Source organism: Pholis gunnellus (genome assembly GCF_910591455.1).
Source record: "Pholis gunnellus genome assembly, chromosome: 17".
In the NCBI taxonomy this organism is placed as follows: domain Eukaryota; kingdom Metazoa; phylum Chordata; class Actinopteri; order Perciformes; family Pholidae; genus Pholis; species Pholis gunnellus.
Genome location: NC_136544.1, coordinates 8,520,304 through 8,544,202, shown reverse-complemented (window position 1 = coordinate 8,544,202; position 23,899 = coordinate 8,520,304). Strand labels below are relative to the sequence as shown.

The 23,899-nt window shown below is 42.4% G+C and overlaps 1 protein-coding gene across 1 annotated transcript in view; it reads right to left on the bottom strand.

The window, feature by feature from the left end:
* The window catches only part of mrc2 (mannose receptor, C-type 2), a gene marked incomplete at its 5' end in the record, with an annotated part of 31,015 nt that extends 9,332 nt beyond the window's left edge, over positions 1-21,683 (bottom strand). Inside the window, 27 exons of the mRNA XM_079176842.1 lie at positions 1,565-1,744; positions 2,424-2,537; positions 2,753-2,902; positions 3,111-3,273; positions 3,390-3,628; positions 3,731-3,839; positions 3,928-4,094; positions 4,417-4,525; positions 4,759-4,901; positions 4,990-5,158; positions 5,413-5,579; positions 5,709-5,741; positions 6,022-6,151; positions 6,231-6,327; positions 6,406-6,548; positions 7,318-7,535; positions 8,506-8,654; positions 8,753-8,868; positions 11,237-11,341; positions 11,501-11,655; positions 12,569-12,760; positions 12,860-13,003; positions 13,289-13,402; positions 14,063-14,227; positions 14,379-14,552; positions 16,620-17,018; positions 21,557-21,683. Of these exons, the coding sequence (XP_079032968.1) occupies positions 1,565-1,744; positions 2,424-2,537; positions 2,753-2,902; positions 3,111-3,273; positions 3,390-3,628; positions 3,731-3,839; positions 3,928-4,094; positions 4,417-4,525; positions 4,759-4,901; positions 4,990-5,158; positions 5,413-5,579; positions 5,709-5,741; positions 6,022-6,151; positions 6,231-6,327; positions 6,406-6,548; positions 7,318-7,535; positions 8,506-8,654; positions 8,753-8,868; positions 11,237-11,341; positions 11,501-11,655; positions 12,569-12,760; positions 12,860-13,003; positions 13,289-13,402; positions 14,063-14,227; positions 14,379-14,552; positions 16,620-17,018; positions 21,557-21,683 (4,171 nt within the window). The remainder of the gene's footprint in view (positions 1-1,564; positions 1,745-2,423; positions 2,538-2,752; positions 2,903-3,110; positions 3,274-3,389; positions 3,629-3,730; positions 3,840-3,927; positions 4,095-4,416; positions 4,526-4,758; positions 4,902-4,989; positions 5,159-5,412; positions 5,580-5,708; positions 5,742-6,021; positions 6,152-6,230; positions 6,328-6,405; positions 6,549-7,317; positions 7,536-8,505; positions 8,655-8,752; positions 8,869-11,236; positions 11,342-11,500; positions 11,656-12,568; positions 12,761-12,859; positions 13,004-13,288; positions 13,403-14,062; positions 14,228-14,378; positions 14,553-16,619; positions 17,019-21,556) is intronic.
* Between the last annotated feature and the right edge of the window lie 2,216 nt (positions 21,684-23,899).

The window sequence follows — 23,899 nt, the reverse complement described above, 5'->3', positions numbered from 1 at the left end:
AGGTACATAATCCAATCCACACAAAACTTCTTGTGCATGATGCCACTTCAAGCCTGAACAAAGTTGAATTGAAAAAAATTAAATAACTCATAGCGCCACCTACTGGCTGAAGGAAATGTCATATTTTATACTTTTCTTTATTCCTCCTAGCCAGGTGACCCGATTAGTCTCAAAATCGGTAAGGATAGTCTTAGGACATTGATGAAGAGCCATCATAAGTATTGTGTGTTTTCGTTGAACGCTGTTGCCGTGGCGACGCATCGTTCGCCATGCAAAATTGAAGTTCTTATAACTCCAAGGTACATTATCCAATTTGCACAACACTTCTTGTGCATGATGCCACTTCAAGCCTGAACATACCTGATTTGAAAAAATTCAAAAAACTCATAGCGCCACCTACTGGCTGAAGGAAATTTGTTTCAGTAGGTTAGGATGCTCAAAAATTCAAGGCACTTTGCACAAGTGTCAAAGGCATCAGAAGAAATATATGGAATGATTTTTGGCCTTGTCCGTTTTAAATTGCCTCTGTAGCGCCCCCTACAATATTTCAAAAGAGCAGCCCCGGCGCTACGTTTGAGATACATGTACGAAACTTGGTAGGCACATGTATCCTGTGAAGACTTAAAAATAAGTCTCTTGGCACCATGCTCTAAAACCTACCGAAGTCGGCCATTTTGATTTTGGTGTCATTTTTCCATAGCATAGTAGGTTAGGATGCTCAAAAATTCATGGCACTTTGCACATGTGTCAAAGGCATCGGAAGAAATATGTGGTACGATTTTTGGCCTTGTCCGTTTTAAATTGCCTCTGTAGCGCCCCCTACAATATTTCAAAAGAGCAGCCCCGGCGCTACGTTTGAGCTACACGTACGAAACTCGGTAGGCGCGCGTATCCTGCGGAGACTTAAAAATAAGTCTCTTGGCACCGTGCTCTAAAACCTACCAGAAGTCGGCCATTTTGATTTCGGTGTCATTTTTCCTCAGCATAGTACTATTTGCAAAGCATCGTTTCCGGCATCGGGCGGTCCCACGCGGGATCGACGACGTCTCGCTCGCGGACGCGCAGTCCAGCGGTCGCGGACGTTCTCCGACGCGCAGGCCGGAGTCCGCCGCAAGCCCCGACGCGCAAGGGAGGCGAGGGCCCGTTCATCACTGCTCGCAGTTTTAATTCACATTACTATTAGTGATGCCATTACTGCTTTTATTATCATTATTAAGGTTTCTTCCTTTTTTTCTTCCCGTTAAAGGGCTTTTTGTTTTGTTTTTCCTGTTCCGATGTGAGGGTCCTGGGACAGAAGATGTCGTATGTGTACAGATTGTAAAGCCCTCTGAGGCAAATTTGTGATTTTAGTTTTTGGGCTGTACTAAATAAATTGAATTGAATGTAATTGTCTCAGCTCCTGCACATCGATCGTGATGATTTCAATAATTAATGAAACCTTGAAAATGATTTAATTTGCTCTGGTCTCATTGTTGACTAGTTTGATCTCAAAGTGGACTAACTCAACTAGAGCTGGTTCTGTGAATGACTTCCCCTTGGCTAAAGCGGTCTTGTGTTTGCTTACCGCGAGACCCTTTGCAGATGACTCCATGTGTGCGATTTCTGCAGGAGCCCGGCTTCCACAGGCCGCTGTTGCTCTGGATCCAGAAGCAGGAGTTTGGAGACAGAACAGAGAAGGCGACATCATGCGCCTCCCAGTTGGTGTACGACATCTCTGTGTCCCCGCTCCACACTAGGCCTCTACCTGCAGCAGGAACAGACACACACACACACACACACACACACACACACACACACACACACACACACACACACACACACACACACACACACACACACACACACACACACACACACACACACTCAGAGGAGCTTCAAACAAACTCAAGCAGAAGTGTTTCTATAGTTTAATGTGAAGGAGAGCTAATTCATCATATCATGTTCTGGCTGACATCTCCGTTTAGCCATAGAGGTTTCCAATATTGGATATATACAAAATATATAGTTCTTCCCATTAATTTACCAATCATAATTAAGTACATTTCACTCAAATTACCTGATTAAGATTAATGCAGTTTAAAAATGAATTGTTCCGGCATAATGCACCTTGCTTTATCACATTTATTTGACACGAGAGACACAGATTTAATTAGGTTTCCTCTAGTTAATGAATTGTTTCATGGTTTCATATGTTATGTTTCAAATCATAATCAGTCACGTAAATCCTTCTTATACAATATCTAAGAAGGGTAAAACTTATTAAATTAGGAAAATTATCTGCACGCAGAGTTAGATAATTGCACTACAAGCAGCCTACAATTAATACACTTGGATTAAAAAATAAATTAGGAAAATCTGAAGGTTAATAAGTTTGCTGCTGTAGAAAGAGATGGAACGGACTGTCTGATGCAATGTGCCTGGACCTTTCACGCTGATGCCCAGCCAAGCTCCATGTGCCTGCTCTGCATAGCTCTGGATGTGTTCCCATACAAATCCATTCTCTGTCTCATCCAAGATAGAGAGAAGTTCAGCTCCCACTAGAAGAGACCAGAAAGAAAGAAATACACAGAGATTGAATAAAGGGAAATGGGAATTGATCATACGCGGCGATTTAACAATGGTGCAGCCAGCTCGATGAACAACACTTCTAAATTTAGACGTATTGATGCATTTTGTCAATTATGTTTGCAGTTGAGAAGGTCAGTATCATGCGCTGTACGGGCAGCGCAGCAGGAGTCAGGAGGAGAGGTACCTTTTTTACAGGATGTATGTGCATCCTGCTGCAGTCTAAGACTTTGCAGGTTGAAGGCGTAACAGTGGTTTCTGAAAGGCACCCATGACCACTCCCCCAGAGAGTGGGGGCACTGGCCGGGGTACATCCACTCATGAAGCACAGGCTCATCTGGCAAGGAGGAAAAAAAATGAGATGAATACATTTAAATTACAGTAACTGATCAATGCTGGTAAGGTGTTTCCATTTTTTACAAGATGTGTGCACACACAACAGCACTGTGTATGGCATTCTGGTGATTTGTTAGGTGCATTTGTGCCACATCTTAATTGATATTATTGCTGTTACATTACACACACACACACACACACACACATACCACTAATTTGACAGATAGCAGCCTCCAGTTTAGCATCACAGGGAGTCATAGTCCACTGCCCAGTAGTGGTCATGTGACCGCATCCAGACATCTGATGGGGCTCCCCATCTTTCCAGTTTGAATACGACACTTCATCTTCACCCAGCCAGGTGAAGCTCCGTCCCTGAAAACATAAAAAAAGTAAGTTGCAATTCACTGCAGTTTCTCTCAGCCACACTGTTGCACTTGTGTAACTCTATTAATATTTTAATAACATTTACTGTAAGTTAATAATCTCACTCCATAATTGTAGATACCGATCCAGGCAGGCCGGTGCAGGCTGTTCATCAGAAGTGTGAGGTAAGCCTGCTGGTAGGGATCCGTCACCGTGGCAAGGGTCCCGTTCAAAGATTCACAGAGGTGCAGAGCGCCGGTCCAGTCCAGACGCTTCTCCACAACCCTGTAGGTCACTCCACCCAGCTCTATGGGCTTTGACAGGGAGGCAGGGATAAGAGCCGGGGCCGCAGGGAGACCCGAGTCTGAAGCAACGACAAAGTCAAATAATTTTTCACACTTCTGTTTGTGGTGCAAATATTCTGCACTTTTAAAGCAGTCTATTGTTTCATAATTCATTATCACACCTTGTGACCTTTGACAGATGTAGCCGTTGCTTTCCATCTCACAGGCGCGGGAGGCCCACATGCCAGTGTTCTTCTGTGGGTTCCCATGAATCATCACCACACAGTTTCCCTGAGAGGTAACAGTGAAATGGTCAGGACAGGAACAGATTAAGGACAAAACCATGACACGTGTACAGATAGGTGAGTGTTGTGAGTACCGGGTTTTTGTCGTGGTGTGGTCCGCTGTTGTCCAGTGGCTCTCCGGGAGCCCAGTTGGTGTAGCTGAGCAGGCCAGCCTTGGCCCACTGGAAATGACCTTTAGAGTCTGAGGTCAGACCCACCCAAAGGTCAACACTGGCATTTTGAAGCAGGGTTGTGACAAAGGCTGTTAGGAAGAGAATCGATTGCATCAGTGTGCATGTGTGTGGTGAGACTCTTATCAACAGTGATAAATATAGGGACAGTTTAATATGAACATGAATATCTAAACCACATACTAATTGTTGATTCTTATGATTTTAACATACTACATCCATTTGATACTGCTCACAATCACAGATCATACACATTTGCCATATAAGAGTAATTATACCTGAGGAAGTAGGTAATCTATATTCGTGGAGAGGTAAGTTCATTAACTTTAGTTTGGTCCAGCCCCCCCCTCCCAGCTTTGGACTTTACGGCCAGCTGTATTCTGCTGTAATTACCTTGCTCCAAATGATTGGACACCACTGCCAGTACACCTCCCTGTGTTTCACATTTCAGCTTGGCTGCAGACCATGTGACTCGGTATAACTGATCAAAAACTCTGAAACACTACAGAAACACCAGATGTCATTGCGCACATTAAAAAAACAAGGCTCAGGTTAGGTTGAGTAAAGACCAGAAACAGGTGAATGAAAAACATTAATAGGTACTTAATGTTTACTTGCTATGATTCACTGTCTGTATGGTATACTTATTTGATGCATTCTAGATACCCTGCATCCTATATACAACTTAACATAAGAATTGCATCATACAGCGCTACTGGTGTGTTGTAGCTCTACCTTATGTTGATAGGAAGACCATCCGTCAGGACAGCCTGAAGGTGGGTGGGGGGATGACGGAGTTGGAGGAATGGTGCCTGTGACATTCACTCTTTTACATATGTAGGGCAGGTCAGAGTGGCACTTTTGATCAGCCCACTCCGCTGTTTGGGAGGGAAAAATACAAGCTCATGCATGTGTGTGCTGTATTTGATTTAATCTCATGAGGTCTCAGTTTCAAGCTGTTCTTACCTTTGCTGGCGGATAAGTGGACACATCTGCGATCACGGCTTACCGGGTGCGGCCTCCCGAGGGCCCAGGACACATAATTGAGCACAGAGTGGTCTGACCAGTGGAAACGGCCATCATTTTCATAGGTGTGAAGCCCCAGCCACCAGTTGTCACCCTCCACCTTCACCATCTGAATGTGAGAGATAAACTGTGAAAAGGCATGTCAAGGCCTCACAGACTTTGAAACAGGCAGGGCATGACTGTAGAAAAGGCTGGCAGCAGATTAAAAACAACAATCACACAGGTTGATGCTTGTTTGGTATTTCTAAAGTGCTGCCCTCATAAAGCTGGATTGCCTGCGAAACCACCAGTAATTCATTTACTTTTTGCATTATAATCAACTCATACAAACAATTGTGAACTTTTTGATAAAGTGTGCAGTGCCTTGCTTAAAGTGTTTGCCAGGAAAGCTTCCTCCTCAGCTGAGTGGACGGAGGCCAGCGAGGAGTCAAACCAGGAGCAAATCCTCTGGGCTTGGTCCCAAGTGGTGCGGTGGTCAAAAAATTTATACTCAGCCTCCTGGAAGCCAATCCACTCCGGTGAAGTGGTGCCTGACAGATGAGGGATGAGAAAAGAAGGAAAGACAGTCATGAGACATAGTAGGAAGGTTTTGAAATAAGGCCTCAGGCGATCAGTTCAGTATGCAGAGAGAAGATCAAAGCTAAGAAGATGAGACTGACCTTCAGAGACGTCTGGTTCCGTCTCAACACTACCTGAAAGCCCACACACAAGAAGAAAAAGCGTTTTCATGACATAGATAATGTGAGCCACCCAAAATGCATTGAGGAAAAAGGGAAGCAATCTTGAGAGACTTAAATCAGAGAGTGACACTGTAGGTGGCAAAGGGGATTTCTAAAGATGAATAGAAAATGTGCAACATGGAATAAAATACAAAAATTCTAAAATATGATTTAAAGATGTCTGGTGCTCGTGTACTAATACAGTATAGGACTTTCTAAATGAGCCCAAAGAAAAGGCCCAGTGTTGTTGTACCTCTGGGGATCTTGCAGATCCAGTCTAACTCAGAGTCACAGTGCATGGCCAGCCAGGTCATAGTGCCCAGGTCTGCTGCAGCGCATTGCCTGACGTTGTAGTAGTAGCGGCCGAAGTTCTGGTATGTGAACTGAGACACAAGCAAAGAATAAACCGATTGTGCTGCTCAGTATATCTAGACAGTAAGGTTGCATCTTGTCTTTACTCACAGCCAGTCCATCGCTCCACTTCCAGCTGCCATTGTCCATTGGGTTTCTGCGGTTCAGTCCAATCCAAAACCAGTGCTGCTCGTGGTCTTCTGACTCCCTGTGGGCCACACCATCATCAACACCATTGATTCAGCATATTACATCACACATCACCAGGTCAGAGGCGCACACTCACCCAAAGGCCTCATGGAGGACCTGCAGAATGAAGTGCTCCTCATCAGGGCTGCTGATGCTCAGCAGGTTGGCTCCGTGTCTCCGGCAGGACAGGTGAGCTTGCAGCCAGCTCAGCTTCTTCTCCAGCTGGGAGGAATGAAACACCTGCACAAAGACGAATTTGGTGCTATTGGAGCTTATTTTTGTTACAGACTTCACCGATTTAAGGGATCATTTTGGTAATTTTACACTTTATTTTATTTAGGTTACTGTTGTGCATGGTTGTTCAATTCAAAGAGATATACATATGGCACTTATTGTATTCGTATTAGTTTGTTGCACTTATTGTATTCGTATTTTATTGTTTCTGCACTGTACTTTTGCTCTGGTTTATGCTCTTAGATGCTTGTTTAAGAAAGGAGATGCACTTATGACTTCTGGTGACTAGTAGTTCTCTTGAATACCTATGTTGAATACACTTATTGTAATCTGCTAAATGACTGTAATGTAATGTAATGTAATATGGTCACAACCTGTGCATTGAATGCTATGTGCTATATAAGCGTTTAAAAATACTTCTTTCGATTTGCTAAATGTTACAAATACAGCATCATACAATATGTGTTTCAGCATTTCATAAAGATAGAGTTCAGAGTTGCATATGAGGGCTATCTGAATCTATATAAATGTTCATAATCTAGATAAAATATAATTTTAACTCAAATATTATCATTAGACTGGACACGTACAAAGTAAAGCTACATTGTTTTTTCACTGTGAAGAAGTTGAACTTTTAAATCGCCTTGAATTTGTCAACCTACTTTGTAAAATGTGATCATATCTGCATCTACATATAATTATAAAGACACTTCCAGCAGAGTACTGTCTGATGAGTACTGATGGTGTGAAACTGTGAAACATTGCTGAGGTGAACCTTGTAACAGTAGTGCAGGTTGCTGCTGCTCTTCCAGCTGCTGGGACAGGAGCCGCTGAGGCTCGGGGTCGGCTGAGGGACGGGGGGCTCGGGGCTCAGAGACGTGTCCTGGTTCTGACGGCAGATGAATTTCGCCTTTGATGACGCACACTCCCTCACCTCCCACAGACCTGTTGCAAAGCCCGTCGCCATGGAGACGCAGCCGCCGTGGACGCTGACTGAAATAGTTAGAGGGTGAAGCGTAGGTGAGTGGAGAGAGAGAAGCAGAGGCTACACTGATGAAATGTGTGGAAATAGAGAAAAGGGAGAAAGAAATGCGTGGAAATCGTGATGACACAATTCGTATAAGGCAATTATGAGTGTCGGATGCTACATTAAACTTTTATCCAAAAAAATGGCCAACATTTGCTGTAAACCTGTCTAATCTCCGTTAAGAATCTTTTAAAACTGTGTGTACACCAGTAGAGGTCTTCTACATGATGATATTGTGTTTTATTTTTATTATAGAGAGATAACTGTCTGTACATGTGTCATTGTGATGCTCTCTGAAACTCATTCTCCTAGAATGGCATGATACAATCCAAGCTTTGGAGCTTTAAAGAGAACAAATGTGTTGTGGTTAAACTGTAGTGAGTTTTTCTGCCACTACTCCAACTCATAGGGTCACAATTGTGGATTATAAATGGCATATATAATAAATGTTCATACTAGAAATGTTGTTGTGTGACAACAACCTACAGATGGAGTAAAAAATAGACAAGAGAACCTTCAACTAGCCACGTCTGCTAGTGCAACAAAGTGCAGCTATAATCTGTGCAGAGGTCAGATATCTTTGAATATGAATGACTCTAAAGCCAGAGAACTGGCCCACAACTGTTTTTTGAATCTCCAGGTCTGGTTTAGAAATTTCTATTTATCCAAACTCCATGACAGCAGGACTTTTTCAAGGAGTATTCTCCTGTGCTGCCTCATTCAAATCCAGTTTCTTCTTTGTAGATTAAATCCCAAATGGGCTCTGGTTTAGAATGGAAAATCTTCAGCGAAAGAAGTTAACTCATCACAGCAGCAGGAACAAAGAAATGAATAGGAAGTGGGTAACAACCCCAATCTGGTCATTCTGCATCCTGTAATACATTATCAGATCATATCTGTAGATCATTAACATGCTCGTTGACATATGTGACCTACCTGGCTGGTCGCGATTCCAGTTGGTGTAGGACACTTCATCCCCACTGAGCCAGTGGAAAGAGCCGGGGCTGGCCTGGTCATGGAGCCCGATCCAGAAGGAATCACCAGAGCGACCGAACACCAGGCTGTTGGCAAAGGCCTGCTCGAACCTTTAAAGATGTACAGGGGCTTTTAAAAAGGCTGCACTGACAAAACACTGTGATGTCTGTGTGTGTGTTTCACAGTATGTGTGTGCTGCTGTTCGCACCTATTGGTAATGGTAACAAGGGCAGCTCCATGGTCCTCGCAAGACTTTCTGGCTTCATCAAAGGTAAACAGATCTTCTCCCACCCAGTAACAAGCTGGGCTGTGCCACTTCCAACCCTGAGAGGAGAGCCGAGGAGAGGAGAGGAGAGGAGAGGGAAAACAAAATTCAAAAATCAAAAAATAAATAAACCATTGAAAGAAAGCAAAACATTTCCGAAGGCTGTGCAGAACTTTAAATTGCTAATTCAACAATTTAAAATCTGGAAGTGCACCAACATGTATCATGTTTCAGTAGTTACCTAGCTACGCCAGCTTCAGGAACTATATGGCAATAATTAGGCCAACAACAAATTGGAACATTAAAGGAAAATAGAGAATCAACATAACACAACACTTTTTTGGGGGTAGAGGTGTTGGACCAAAGAATCAAGTAAAATCTCACAGATAGAAAGACAATCAAACAACACCTAAAACATAGAGTATCTTCCACTGCATTGGTTAAAAAAATGTTGTTGTCTCTCAGAAAATAATTTAAATGTCGTTTTAACAGTCAAAACAGAAGTGAGTCCACTTATACTAGTCAACTGTATCCCAAGCAAAGAATAAAAAGAACACGTCTAGACATGCAGAAATAACTTTTCCCTGGCCTCAATCCCTCCTGACAGATCATGTAGCCATACTATAGTTGTCGACGTGTACAGATGCAGAGAGCAGCCAACACACAGAAGCTCAAGGGGAGAGGTTTTGCGAGACAATGATAGTGACAGACAGTTTGTGTACAATTTTGTACCATCATATTTGGCATCTAGACAAATAAACTCTATGTTGAATAGTTAGTCTCTAATTGTGTCTGTCTGGGTTTTTTTAGCTTTTTTTCTGACAACAGCTGCATGCTGTGGTAGAAATTGACGTTATGAGAGCAATGCAAGTGAACTCAAAGACAGCTAAACAACGAGCTGAAAGCTTTAAAGCTCTGTAAAGCCGAGGAGGGCTGTAGATTCAGGTGATGATTCTCTGTAGGTTCACCATTGAGAGCGACCTTTTTCACAATATCATTTTATACTTTGTTATTATACATAATATTGATTATAGTCACGTTGAGATCCACTTTGAGATTTTTTGTTGTTGTTCCTCGAGAAATATTTAAACAGTTAAATAACAAAAAAAGAGCACACATTTTCAATTATTGTAGGGCCCTCATGGTGATTGAGGGGCCTAAAGCAGCTGCTCACGCCCCAGGCAGCCTCTGACATTAGACATCAATGTTGTCTCATCTCTCTGTTTATGAAGCAACCGAGTTATGCTGATCATAAAATCACTATCTTTGGAAGTATAAAGCAAAAATGCAACACTATAGTGTACAGAGTGGATGCTCCAATGAGTAAGATAAATAACAGCATTACAGTGATGAGCTATCCATTACATTTTTGGAGTAATGAGCCCAGCGCTGGATGGGGTATGTAATGTTGCTGAGGCGGTCAGCCGGTTTTCTGTCATCGTTGTTTTACATGTTGTGTAAGGCAAACCGCACCGCCTCAGGGCACTGCAGTGTGTCATGCCAAATGACCCCCGTCGCATTACCACCCATGATGCCTCACTCCCCAGGGAGAGGGGTAAAGATTCATCACACCAAACAAATGGTTATACAAAGATCTTTGTTGAATGTAGCAGCTGAGAATCAGCACGACTCTCAACTTTAGATCGTTTACATCATAAATCAACGCTTGGCAAAAAATACAACATTGCGCACACTTTGTTTTCATTTCTCACAATGATTATCCACTAAGTGGGAAAACCTTAACTGTTAACTTGGACAATGACTATTAGCAGTAATGATCAGGTAGGGGCATATAAGAGTCTCATATGGAGAGAATTATGGACTGAAACCAGAGATAGATGTAGATAGATTCTCCAGATGTATCTGTTTGCCATGTGGGTACAAGTAGTTAGGATTGATGGTGCATTTCTGTTGTATGTGAATTACAAACAATATGTCCCAATTTCAATACCTTAAAAATATGTGTTTTGTTTTGTTTTATTGGGTCATGGGAAAGTACATGAATGTGTGCGTCCAGATTTCAGTTTGTCTGGGGTGCATGCTCGCAATCTTAATGGAGCGATTTATTTAACAGTCACAGACTGGGGGCGGACCAGTAGACCATGTGGAAGGGTGAGAGATAAAGGAGAGTTCTGGGGAAAGGGCTCAAATGTGAAAGAAAGTCTGAAATACTTAGAATAATAAGTATGCCCCGAGCAACACTACAGACTGTCAGCAGCTGGAATAAGAGCACGGAAATGCTACAGGAGATCTGAATGGAGTCTTTGTGGAGTAAAACTGTGACATATAGAGAAGACAAAACACAAAAGAATTGTATCTCGACCAGAACTGGGGGAGAAAAAAACAGTAATCTAAAGCATAAGCAGTATATGTCAAGGAGAAAAATTAGGTATGTACCAATGAATGTAAATTAAAAAGAAAACTTACTTGTTTGCAGTCTTGGTGCTTTGGTTTCCCATCACTCTTTGTTCCCGGTTTCTTACAGATGGAGGCCAGAGTCAGATTACAAGGGCTGTCATCCCAGCGGCCCTCCTGCATATGTAAGCAAGACACAAAGAGAAAGAGAGAACACAGCTGTTAAATATATACAAACGAAGGAGACCCGCTGTCAGTGAGAGTCCATTAGTCCATTTGAGGTGATTAAGGCCCCAGACTTTTAAGGTTAGTGTGAGGGTGAAGGGGGTCACTCACAGCTCCCCAGATGGAGACGCAATCTTCTTGGGTGTTGCGGAAGTTGTTGGGTTCAAAGGGGTGCCAGTAGGTGAAGATGACGGGCGTGTGGTCAGTCCATTGGAAGTCCATTTGCATATTAGTGTCATGGAGCCCTATCCATAACTGGTCAATATCTGATAGAGACATTGGGGGAAGAGATATTCAGATCTTTTACTTAAGTAAAAGTAGCAACAAAACTGTGTAAAAATACAAGCATTAAAGATGTTACTTAAGTAAATGCACAGAAGTATTAGCATTAACCTTGATGCATTGTGCATGTGTCAGTGGAGCAAAAAGCACAATATTTCACTCTGTATGTAGTGGATTAGTATAAAGAAGCATACAATCACCACTGGGCAAAGAACACAGATAGTCAGGTTAGGAAGACAATAAGGAAACAAAGAACTAGGGTTAAAATAGGATTAGGGTTCCATCGATGACCATAAAACTGACAAACCTTTCCATGAGGTTCAATAACTACTTTGGAGCAATTCCATGACCTGATTCCTCGCTTCATGTGCTGTTTTTCAGCTCAGGAAAAGAGTGAACTGCCTGGTTTCCACTACATGTCAGCTTGCTCGGGGGATGAGGGCATAAAATATAGGAAAACAGCTTGAAATATATTTCTTCTTTTAAAAGAATGATCTACTTTTTTATGAAGAAAATATATACAAATCTGTCAGAAAGCGTTTTTAATTCTTTTTTTTTGTAGGCTGAAAGGCATAGCTGAAACATCGGTGCATTTTGCTGCCATGTGCATAAAATAGAAGCTGAGAATATAATTTAAAGAGCATTCTGATAGATTGTGTGAACCCATTAGACTTTAGTCACATTAGTTACACAAACTCATATTCTTTCCTTTTTCCTTGTGATGCTTTTTCTTCTTTCAGAAAAATATCAAAGTCCCTCACTCCCCCTGTCTGGAACATAGTTGTGGTACAGAAATTGAACTTGTTTTATTTGAGATCATTATATTCAATTTCTGGCTCCCAGTAGAAATGCAGTTCAGAGGGAAAGGTAATGTTACATTATTAAAAAAATCAACACCTTTCTTTAGGTTGCGTATGATGAACTCTAGCTCAGGTAGGGTGTGGACGCTGACCAGGTTGGCCTCCATCCTCTGACAGGTTTTCTGAGCTGTATCCCAGTCAATCTTCTCTGAGGTCAACTTGTAGCAGCCAGCCTGGAAGGCCTGCCAGCCCACATCGCACTCATATTTCTCATCATCTGCCCACGAATCTGTGGGAGCAAAAAGATAAACCCATATAAACCCATCAAATTCTAACCTTCGGCACTGCGGCAGAACTGTAACTGCTGTAAAAATGTCTACACACTGACCAGTAGTGAAGGGGTCCAGAGTGGCATTGGGCCTCTTCTTACAAACGTACGGCAGAGCAACTGAACAATCGCGGTTTTGCCAACGACCTGATGACTCAGTTCTTATCACAGCACAGTTCTCCTCCTCAGCATGGGTTGGCTGGTCTGAGGGATGAGAGTAAGAAAATAAACTCTTCAAAACATCCCTATTGCCAAGGTACCCTTGTTCAAAGCACTTAACCCCCAAATACTTCAGTGCTCGACAGCTAAAGACTGAAAATGCCCTGGAAGGCCACCAAGCGTGTATTTGAACACAGAGCAGTGTGTTGCTAAAAATGAGCAAACATGCTCATTCAGCCTTCTGTGGGAAAAAAATGTTTAAAAAAAGACCACAGAAACGTCAAGCTTTAAAAGAAGCCAGAACACGTTGAGTTGTTTTTACGGTCTGACCTGACTCCCAGTTGAGATATTTGAGTGGTGAGGAGTCGGCCCATTGCCAGCCTCCATTGATGTCCAGGTCATTGAGGCCAATCCACAAAGCAGCACTGTAGCCTGTCAGTAAACCTAAAACAGCAGAAAAAACATCTTGCTCAAATGTTATGAAATACAACAAAAACCCACGGTTTCCTCTGTGACATTTTGTGAAGGAAGACACAATAAAAGAAAAGACTCAATAGTGTGCTTCCACTTAGGCCAAACAACCTCTTCAGTTTGTCATGATTTTAACTGTCAACACTGTATTGGGCAGATGACATAATTGTTATATAATAATGGACTGATATTGGCAACAGGGTCACAACATCCCAAAAATCAATTATTCCTGTTGGAAGAGTGAATGTGCAAAGCAAAGAACAGTACATTTGATGCTCCACAGATGCTCTAGATTTCCTATCAATATTTTAGTTTTTTTCATGTTTTTACACAAGCAAACAAATATATAGAAATATTATCGTCACTGCCTATTTAATTATATCCCAACAGGAAAACAAACAAACCAAAAATCTTAATTCCATATGATCTCAGACTTTCCGTTAATTTGATGTATTCCAGGATGTATATCAATGATTCATTATCTAACTGTTTGCTCAGCGTTGATTAATTTGGGCTTGCTGGCTATTTCTGAGGTTTTATTTGCTGATGTGTGTTCAGATAAACTGCTACAGTAGCTACAACATGAGTAGATGCATCTGCACCTAAATGCACACATGTGCACATTGACTTTACCATTGATGTATGTCTGCTCATGCAGCTTGGTGATGCTCAGCAAGTCCGCTCCCTGCTGCTGGCAACTGAGCCTGGCCTCGCTCCATGACAGCGTAGCCTGGAAGTTAAACTGGTAACAGCTGTCTGTCAGCGGGTCAGTATCCCAGAATGTCTCACAGCCGCTGCCTGACAAGTGAAGGTAAGGAGATAAGACGTTAGTTAGACCGGGGGAGAGAGCGGGAGGAAATAACAGTAAAGTTAACAGGTAGGTGAGAGGAGATTGTGGAGAAGCACGCTGAGTTTCTGTCTATTTCTCCAGTGCAAAGTGATAACTCACTCTTCACAGGACAGAAGCCCCAACTCTCGTCTTTGCCATAGTCGTAAGTGGTGGCGCACCAGAGGTGACCGTCCTCACGCCCGATACTGGTGCAGTTGTGGAACCACTGGCCGTCATACAGGAAGGGCAGGTAGCAGGGGCGGCCATGAGAGTTCCCCTGGATTGTGTAGATCTCTGGGGAGCAAAGGGGGGGAGGAGGAATTGAATCCCTGCATGCCGCAAGAGAGTCAGACCTGCTTGCGTTGCCTGAAGTTATGGCTGTGAACTGTGCTGAACTGAAATACCTTATCTGTTTCCCCAGTGACTTGTGTAATCAAACACATGGTGAAAAACAGAGGATGATGTTACAGTCAAAACAGTAAAGTCAAATAGTGGTCAGCAGCAGGAAGAAGAAACAAACAAAAATAAGCAGCTTATCAGGAAAATGCTATTATGAACTTAATTTTAAAACTGAATCAACAGCTTTCATTTCACAAAAAAATGATTAGATCTGCATATTTATATTCCATAGCAAGATCTTTTTGAACCAGGCTAGTTGAATTTATAAACTATATCTCTATCTATGTTTCTACAGTTTAACAAAACACCCTGAGGTTGCTGTTTTGGTCTCTAGATTCCAAGCGTACAGTGTGGTGTGAAGAAAAGAGCAACAGAGAGAGGGAGAGGCTGGATCCGTAGTGTTACCAGAAGAAGTTAGGCCAATGGAAAGTAGGGCAGACATGTTAAACGAGGGAGGAAAGATTTCTGAAGCTCCCTTTCTGACTTCCCTCTCTGCTCCATTGCTGGCTGGCTGGCTGCAGCGGAGTTGCTACTCCGCTGACTAATGTCAGAGGCATTCCTCTCCAGCAGCGAGTTGACTTCACAAAGAAACTTGTGAAAATCGGCACTTGAAAGTTGAAAATGTCTATGCGCCCCAATTCCCTTGCCACTAAAGAGTACAAGAGGCCGAGGAGAGGAAGGATAAGGAGGAAAGTACAGGGAGATTTTCTGGTCTTACGTTTATGGCAGATCTGGTTTTAATTGCAGTGAAGTAAAGCCTGTTAGCTGTCGACTCGTATGACTGGCTGAGCCAAGGTTTGTCAGTGAACAGCCATGACATTTGATATTGGTAAGAATGGGACTGATAGCGGAAATGAGGCTTAGCTGTGAACCACCATGGTTAGATTTAATCTGGACTGAAAACTACATAAATACAAATATACTTGAGGGCAAGGACAACTCGGCATGTTTACTGCAGTTTACAAACACCAGCAATGTTTTCTTTGGCTTTCTGACTGGCAGTCTGCCACTTGTCCTCAAAGATGCTCTAAAAGCAACATGTTGCTATATCCATTTGATCAGATACAGCTGTGGCATTCACAACAGTAAGTCTATCTGCCGCACACTGAGGCAGCACAACATACAGTGAAGGAGCAGCTCACTGGGTCACTGTATCTCTACAGTGGGGAAATGAAGGACCTTAGTCAATAGAGAATGATTTGCATATTCCTCAATGGGTGCAATTTGTGATCTCATTTCTTATTTTTTATAGATTCTACGTGGTTGAGGAGGTTGTAGGCCAACCTCGGAAGTTAGCGTTACACTGGTTCCCTCAACAAAAAGTCAATGGGTCTTTCCATTGGATTTTGGATTATTGCAGAAAATTAGCTCTGTAGCAAACAAACGTCTATGATACTTACAAACTCCCATTTTTTCCCGTAATAAATCACTTCTATGGTTTTTGAGACGTGAATACAATCGGCAGAAGTGAAAGCTAAACCTCAGGCTATAAACAAACTACACCACAAACGCATGATTTCACCTCACCACCTGGTCGACACGATTATGTTTCGTAGTCTCATTTAGCCACTTGTAAGAAACTTTTTTTAAGACAAATAAAAGCTTCACAATTTACGAGAGGGGTACACTCCAATATTACTGTTAAATCTTATTTTATATTTATTGTTCCATTAGTCTTTGGATTAATACATTTGTAATCTCATCCATGTTTTCTTTTGATCAAATTTCAATAGAAATGATCACAAAAATAATTTAATTTAATTAGCCAAGAAGGTTGTGTAGTGTGTGTATCTTTCATCTATTGTATTGTCAATACAATATTCTATGTTTCTCAGGATTTGTGATTTTAAAAATGAAGGTATTTCTGGATCTGGAAGTGTAGTTATCTTATAAAACTTGATTATCAATCTGAAGAATCCTTGCTGTGCAAATCTGATCTTTTTTAATTACAAGCGTGCTTACCACGATATGTTTTAGAGCACAGGTCCTGCCCACCACCATGCAGTGTCCATTTGAGATTTGAAGAGGCTGAGGAGCTGTTCCAAAACATGGGTGTGGGAAGGTAGTTGTTAAGGTTGTCCAACACCTGGCCACAGTTCCAGGTCCAGCGTACTTTGGGAGGCTCGCGGTCACAGGCGTACACGCCCAGAGGAGACTTTTCCCATTTGGAGGTGACATTCCCAGTGGTCACGCCCAGGCAGAGTGAGGAGCCCAGGTTGAACAGACGCCCCCTGGTCACCCACTTCCAGCGCTGGTTGTCTTCCTCACAGGAGGTTGACAAGATGAGGGAGTGACCCTGCACTCCCAGGCACCCCTGGGGGCCCTCATTGAAGAACGCAAACTCGTCAGAGTCCAGCGGCTCTGTGCAGAGAGAGGGGAAACAATGGCATCAGTCGATAATGCTGATTAAAACAGGATTCCATGTTAGCAGTTAATGTGGCAAGAGAACGGGTCAGCAGCTGGATCAATATCTCCAATAACGGATGCAGTGCTGGGTTAGAGCTAGTTTGAGTTGTGGCCTCTGATTTTCCTGCATAATATACTTGTGTATTAATATTAATTACAACCCTTTAATAACCTTAAAATCCTGCATACACACTATATAAAAGAGCTCTCAGCAGGAAGTAAATGTGATGCAATAAACTGTGAAAAGTGGTTGCATGTGTTTTTAATTCAAGTTTAGCGATCACGTTCGAGGTATTTCAACATGAACCAGGTGTCAGGAATTCATCCCATTCTCAAGGTTTGACCTGGAATTGCCTCTCATCTTGTTCACCTCTCATCTTGACATTTTGCGATGTCTATTTATGCTGGGTTTCACTATGGAGAGAGTAGCAGTAGAAGTCTTTATCGTGAGAATCTGTAGGGTAACTGATACATCTGATTCAAATAACTTAATGTTTTACGGGTCTGAATTTGACTAAGTTGATGAAACTGTGATGATCCTCGGGGGTGAAATGGGTAGCTGTTCTCATATGTACATGGATGCCTTTATTGGCATTATTTCAGAGTAATTCTCCGGGGAACTATAGCTGCCTGCAAGGTGTTGAACGAGAGAGCTTTGCAGTAAATGTTTTCAAAATACTGCGAGTTACGGGAAAAAACTGTTGAAATTAACACATTCAGAGCAGTGGCAGGATGCCAGCCTCAGTGACTGGAATATCAGGAACAAAACCCAACTACCTTTCTCAACAATATATGTGATTTTCATTTACTCCTTTTACCCCTGTCTTTTCTTAACGGATTTAGAGATTGGTAACCTAGAAGCCAGGATTGTGAATATACTGGTTTGTGGTGTGAAGTTGGTATAGATAGAAAGACAAGTCAGGAGTGTAGGAGGGATTCTAAATGAAGGTCCTGCTAAAATACACATAAATCCCTTCTCTCAGACCTTAGATAGAGGGGAGAAAAAGTGAGACCCTCAGCATTCCTACTCGGCGGGTTCTTGAGAGTGGCCAGGAAGTGGGGAAGGTGGGAAAAGATCACTGGGCATTTGCCTGAAAAACACAACTCTCCTATTTGGACACTTCACTCCGCTCAGTCTCCGGCAATCCCCTGTTTCCTACATCTAAGCTTAAACACTTCAAACCTCCAGTGCCGCTTTTATAGACACAGAGACAACAGAGTCTCATCAAGAGCCCCATAAAACTCCCTGTAATCTGCAGGAGACGACGGACACGCCCTCTTCTTGCACTCAGCCTCTGTGGTTGAGTTTCTCAGAAGTAGCAGTTAGCTCATTTGGTCCGTAGCAAACACAGAAATGGAGCGCTGTGGCAGAGTGGTTCAGTGGAAGTTTGGAAGTGCTCTCTATGGTGTGATCAGATATAATCAGCATGCTGTTTTTTATAAAGCTATCCCTCTTGCAGTAACACCCAGCTGACAGGCTTGTTTGCTGCCAGTTCAGTGTTTTAATGATGAAAGATTTCAATCAGAGTGTTGAGGGACATAAAAATCGTACGCATTATGTTACGCATTCAGCCATCAGGATAGTTCATATAAACCCTTTGTGACAGGCATGTCCTCAGTTCTCTGCTGTAATTCACCTCTACTCTGCAATTACAGTAGGGTGTCTACCACAACAGACAATACGATGTTGATCTACTATAATCTTAGCTCTGAATTTAGTTACACCTCTCAATGCAAGTAAAAACCTGACATATACTTGAATAGCCAGAGCTACACGATGCTGACTCTTTAACGAAACAAGGCACACATGCCAATAAATCAGTCTTATGCCATTTTGTTACAATAGGAATTAAAGCCACCTTTAAAAATAGACCACATTGTCTGCTTCAATGGTGCCTGTGGGGAGATTTTCACACCAGAACAAGCCCAGTAAAAATCAGCCTTAGGTGTTGAGTTCACTTCAGTATGTGAATATAAGCTCAGTATTAATATGTTGACTGTATGAGAAGTTCCTGGCATGAAGCTTTTGAACCACTTGACAACCTGAAGCTGCAGTTCCAGACAGCAAGAAGCAAATTCAAGTTTTTTAATTCCAGTCTGGAGGGGACACAACTGGATGTTTGATGTGAGAAAACTCCCGGGCAATCAGAGAGAGTGCAGAATTCCAGATTAACTTTAAGCCATTGAGCTCTGTGAACGCTAAGCCACAACAGCTCCCCTGCTGTGATCTCATCCTCTTCTTTGGCCTGTCACCCCTTTTTTCAACACTGAAGACAGTTTCCTGCTGAAGAGAGAGGCTAGAACTCATGGCCAAGGACACTCGCCAAGAGAGGCAGATATTCCCAGAACCTCCACCTCCTCAGTTCTGTTGGAGCAGGTTTGAGGACAATACTTGAACGTGGGTGTCGAATCAACAGAAAATCGCAGTTCAACAAACTTCTCCATATCACATTGTTTGATGGAGTGTCACTCACTCAAAGTGGCCATTTCATATTCATTTATTGTATACACTTATATCTAATCTAGAGATCTAGACTGCCGTTTGAGGAGATGGCATTTTTCCCGTAACCTCTCCTTATTTTGACAGGCCTTTAACTGACCAGTGTGATAAAATGGCAACCAACAAATAGGCAGGAAATTCCAGCCTGCTGTGTTTGTTTCTTTGGTGTTTTATGGTGGTCCTCTGAAGCAACCCAAACTGTGGATGGTTTAACCTCATCCAATGAAGAATGGGAGAGGCGAGAGAGAGGCGCTATCGGGAGAGAGGAGCATATTTGCATCTTGCAACGTCACTCAGAAACAGTAACTGGAACCACTACGAAAGTGCGTTTCAAATTTAGAAACCAGCAAAGTGCAAACTGTAGAAACTTTCCATCATTCCCACACTTAAGCACGGTATATTGGCAATAACGACTTCTCACAGTTTAGGTAGTAAAATCATAGCAAGATAAAAGTTAAAGGAGTGCTCGAATGAATTTGAATAGGTGTTTTGTGTGAGACCGTCAACAACTTTGCTCTGATCCTTGGCACCAAAGACCACCACAGAGTCCATGCTGTCTCCACAGATAGTGAACGGGAAACTTATTTTGAACACTAGATGTTCGTCATGCCCAAATGAACTTTGCTGCATTGCAGTTCTACCAGTCATGAATCAGGGAAAGAATATTTCCTATAAATGATCTAGTATCATCACTGTCAGCCCTTTACAGCACACAACTCTCATTACTTATGAAGTTACACACAGCATGAAAGTTCATGACAACATGCTGAGCTGTTCCCAATCAAAAATACAAACATACAACATTTCATAAAACAAATCAACAATGATAATTCCCCCCTTAGATCCCTCAGCAGCTCGTCCATTTGGTCCAAAAGTGATTGAAAGGGGATTCTTAACTTTGGCAATGTGGGAATTTGATGGCAGATGGTTGCAACTCATCTTAAAGTTACGAAACTAAGCCTCGTCAAAAAGCTCAGGATTATTTAGGATGTAGCAGTATATTCTTAGGGATAAGAGAGTGAACCTACACAATCTCATTATCTAAATCTGACTTCAAGATCAAACTAAAATAGGTAAATTAATGTAATAAGAAGCAGTATGATGCCCTGAGACTGGCATGACAAGGCCATACAATTAAATGAGGTTACTTTAAACTCTCTTTTTGTAAGATCAAACTGATTAAATGAAAATGATGAGATAATGTGTACATTTTCTTTATAGTAGATTGTGTTAAAATGGCAGAGATTACAGTCTAGTCTACTGACATATATATTCTTTCTCTTTATATCGTTTTCTGTGCCAAATAAATAAATCACGCCCAACCTCTGTTGCAGTCCACCTCATCATCTCATTAATTTACTGCAGAAAGGTCACTGACAGTATACTAGTTACATTGGAAAACTCTGATTTCCAGAACATAATTATGTCAAAAACATGAAACAAATACATAAACATCAAATCTAATCTTTACTGGAGTACATTGTTTAGGTGGGTTTGCCCTCCACAGCATCCCATAACATGTAATGATCTATAGGACCAGACTGAATGTGTTAATTACAGCCTGTAACAGGATGTAAAGGTCACATCTGCCCGCAGGGTGCCAAATGAGCGTCAGGTTACGTCAGCCCACAAAAACCATTGGGCACAAAAATAGAACAACAAAGCGAAAAGGTACGTTGCTTTGCGGCTGAAAATAAAGGTATTATATAAATAGAAATCACAATAGAGACACTAAGCCAGCAGCCCCTTCCCTTCTCCCCCCGCTTTCCTCCACATCTGGTTCCACTCACTGCTCGGACTTTTGGTTCGTGGCATATTGAGGCACCAAATCCAGAATACGCAGAAATGATCTTTCAGTGTCTGCTTTCGAATGCATTTTCTGACTGGGAGCCGCTACTAAGACAAAAGCACGCACAATAGATTAAACGTCGGCTCGGCTTTTTTTCCGACTTTTACATCAATGAAATTAAGCGAAAGTTGATGTTTTTCTCACCCGTAACGCTCCTCTTCAGTTCCAGACTGAAGATGAATAAATATAAAGTGCATTTGTAGAATATAAGTTGCCGATTTGTCCATGTTCTCCTTGATTCCTTGTTTCGGTGACGACCGTTGCCTTGCATGCTCACAACAAATTTACAACACACACGCGCACACACACACGCACTCACTCACTCACACGCGCGCGCGCTGCAAAAAAAAAAAAACAAACCGAAAAAAGCGAAGTCGGAGCAGCAACTGCCCCAGTGTTTTACTTTGAGGACGATGGTGCAGAGTTGGTGGTGAGTTTGACCGCTAGAGCTCCGTCTGCCTCTCAGTCAGATGAGAGTGAAATGAATGGAGCAGCGTCAACAACGTGTGTGTTTGAGGTTCCCAACATGAGGTCCGGGGACCTCCAGGCGCCTGTTAGAGGACCCACAATAGCAACCATGTGGTACATAGAGGGAATGAAAAAAATAAGTGGGCTATGATAATGGGGATGAAATCATATGCAAAATCGGACTTTTTAGAAAATACTCGTCTTCATCTGTTCCTCCTTTACATCACCATTATATATCGTTTAATTTATTCTTCTTTTACTTTGAGAGTTTTGCCTCTTTTGCTCAAAATATTCTATAGGATTTATTTTGTTTTTCTTGTGTTGTAAATGGGCTAAAACTGCAGTTTGTTGTGCAATCCTGTGTTGCATAATTACAATAAATTATCCTGGAATTTTGCTAAAAGGAAAAATTGCTTACAGTATAGGCTATACAACAATTTACCTCAGACACACTGCCCGACACTGCTCTGGGTCAATAGGATACATGGTAGTTGGTTTTCAATTGAAACCTTTTATTGATATTTATAATTTTCACTGCGAGTATGAATAGTTTTTGTGTGAAATATTTGCAATCCTTTAATTCCGCCCCGTGCATCTGAACCTGAGCAGAGCGGACAAGCTCTGAAAGCTTGTGACGGGGTGCTGGAAGGGACTCCGACTGATTGTTGGACCATCTGATTCACGAGGAGCGACAGTGGACTATCACTTTACCCTGACAGGATTACTAGAGGGATTGTGGAAGTTTGTTGATCCAGATTTTTATTGGATTTAAGAGGACTTACAACTTGTCCCATGGGTAGTCCTGTGGGAGTTACTATGGGAGTGTGGGGTACTGCTGGGGCCGTTGCTAGGAGCCAGCCGGTCCTTCTGTGACAGGTGTGAAAGTTGTGTCTGTATTGTAATATTTTTTCAGTGGAGGTTGGTGTCTGTCATGGTTGTCCCTTGTCATTGATTATGTGTGCGATTTCCATGGACAGAATCTCAAGGCGCAGCCAGGTGCAGGACAGTGTCCGGTTTGGGGAACAAAGAATTGCTTTACTTTGCCGACATCAGGCCAAGAGAGATGAGAGTCAGCACCTCTGAGGCCATGGTTCTCTGCAGAGAAGCGATGGTTTGCTCCCTCTGGGTCGGGAGTGAGTTGTTACCCCAAGTCGGCAGTGATGCAGCCATTGGTGAAGAAGGAGCTGAGCCAAAAGTCTAAGCTTTCGATTTACCAGTTGATCAATATTCCAACCCCTCAGCTATGGTACTGAGTTTAGGGTAGTGACTGAAAGAATGCGATTGCAAGTGGATTAAAGGTGTTTCCTCCATAAAATGGCTGGGCTCACCCCTAGAGTTAGGAAAAAGAGTTCAGGCGTCCAGAGGGAGCCTGGACTAGAGCCTCTGCTCCTCTGTGTCAAAAGGAGCTAGTTGTGGTGGTTTGGTCATCTGATCGTGATGCGCCCTGGGCGCCTTCTTTTGGAAGTTTTCAGGGCACGTCCAGCTGGAGACCCAGAAAATGCTGGAGAGATTACATATCTCATCTGGCCTAGGAATGCCTCAGGATCCCCCAAAGAGGAGCTGAAAAACATAGCTGTGTAAAGAGTTGTCTGGACACAATATTTTATCCAACATTATTGCGACAGTATGACCCGCCCTACTCTGCCTCCGATTGGCTTACCCCGATATTCTTACCCTAACCCTAACCAATCTCACACCCAATGCTTAAGGCCCTGTCTACATGTTAACAGAAATATTTTAAACAGATTTTTTGGCCTCTAGTCCACATGCAAAGTTATTAAAAAAAAACGCCTTTTACGGTATTGATTTATAAAAATGCTGGTTACTTTGTATCTGTGTGGACATGTTAAACAGAGTGTTTGGGAAACGATGACGTCTTAACATAACAGATGTTTTCACTTGAACAACAACCAGCGAAGATCAGTCAAACGGACATAAAGTAAACCCCGTTGTTCCTTCATGACCGCATTCAGAGCTCGAAGCACAGCAACACCACTCTGCCGTGTCCACTGTGGCGTC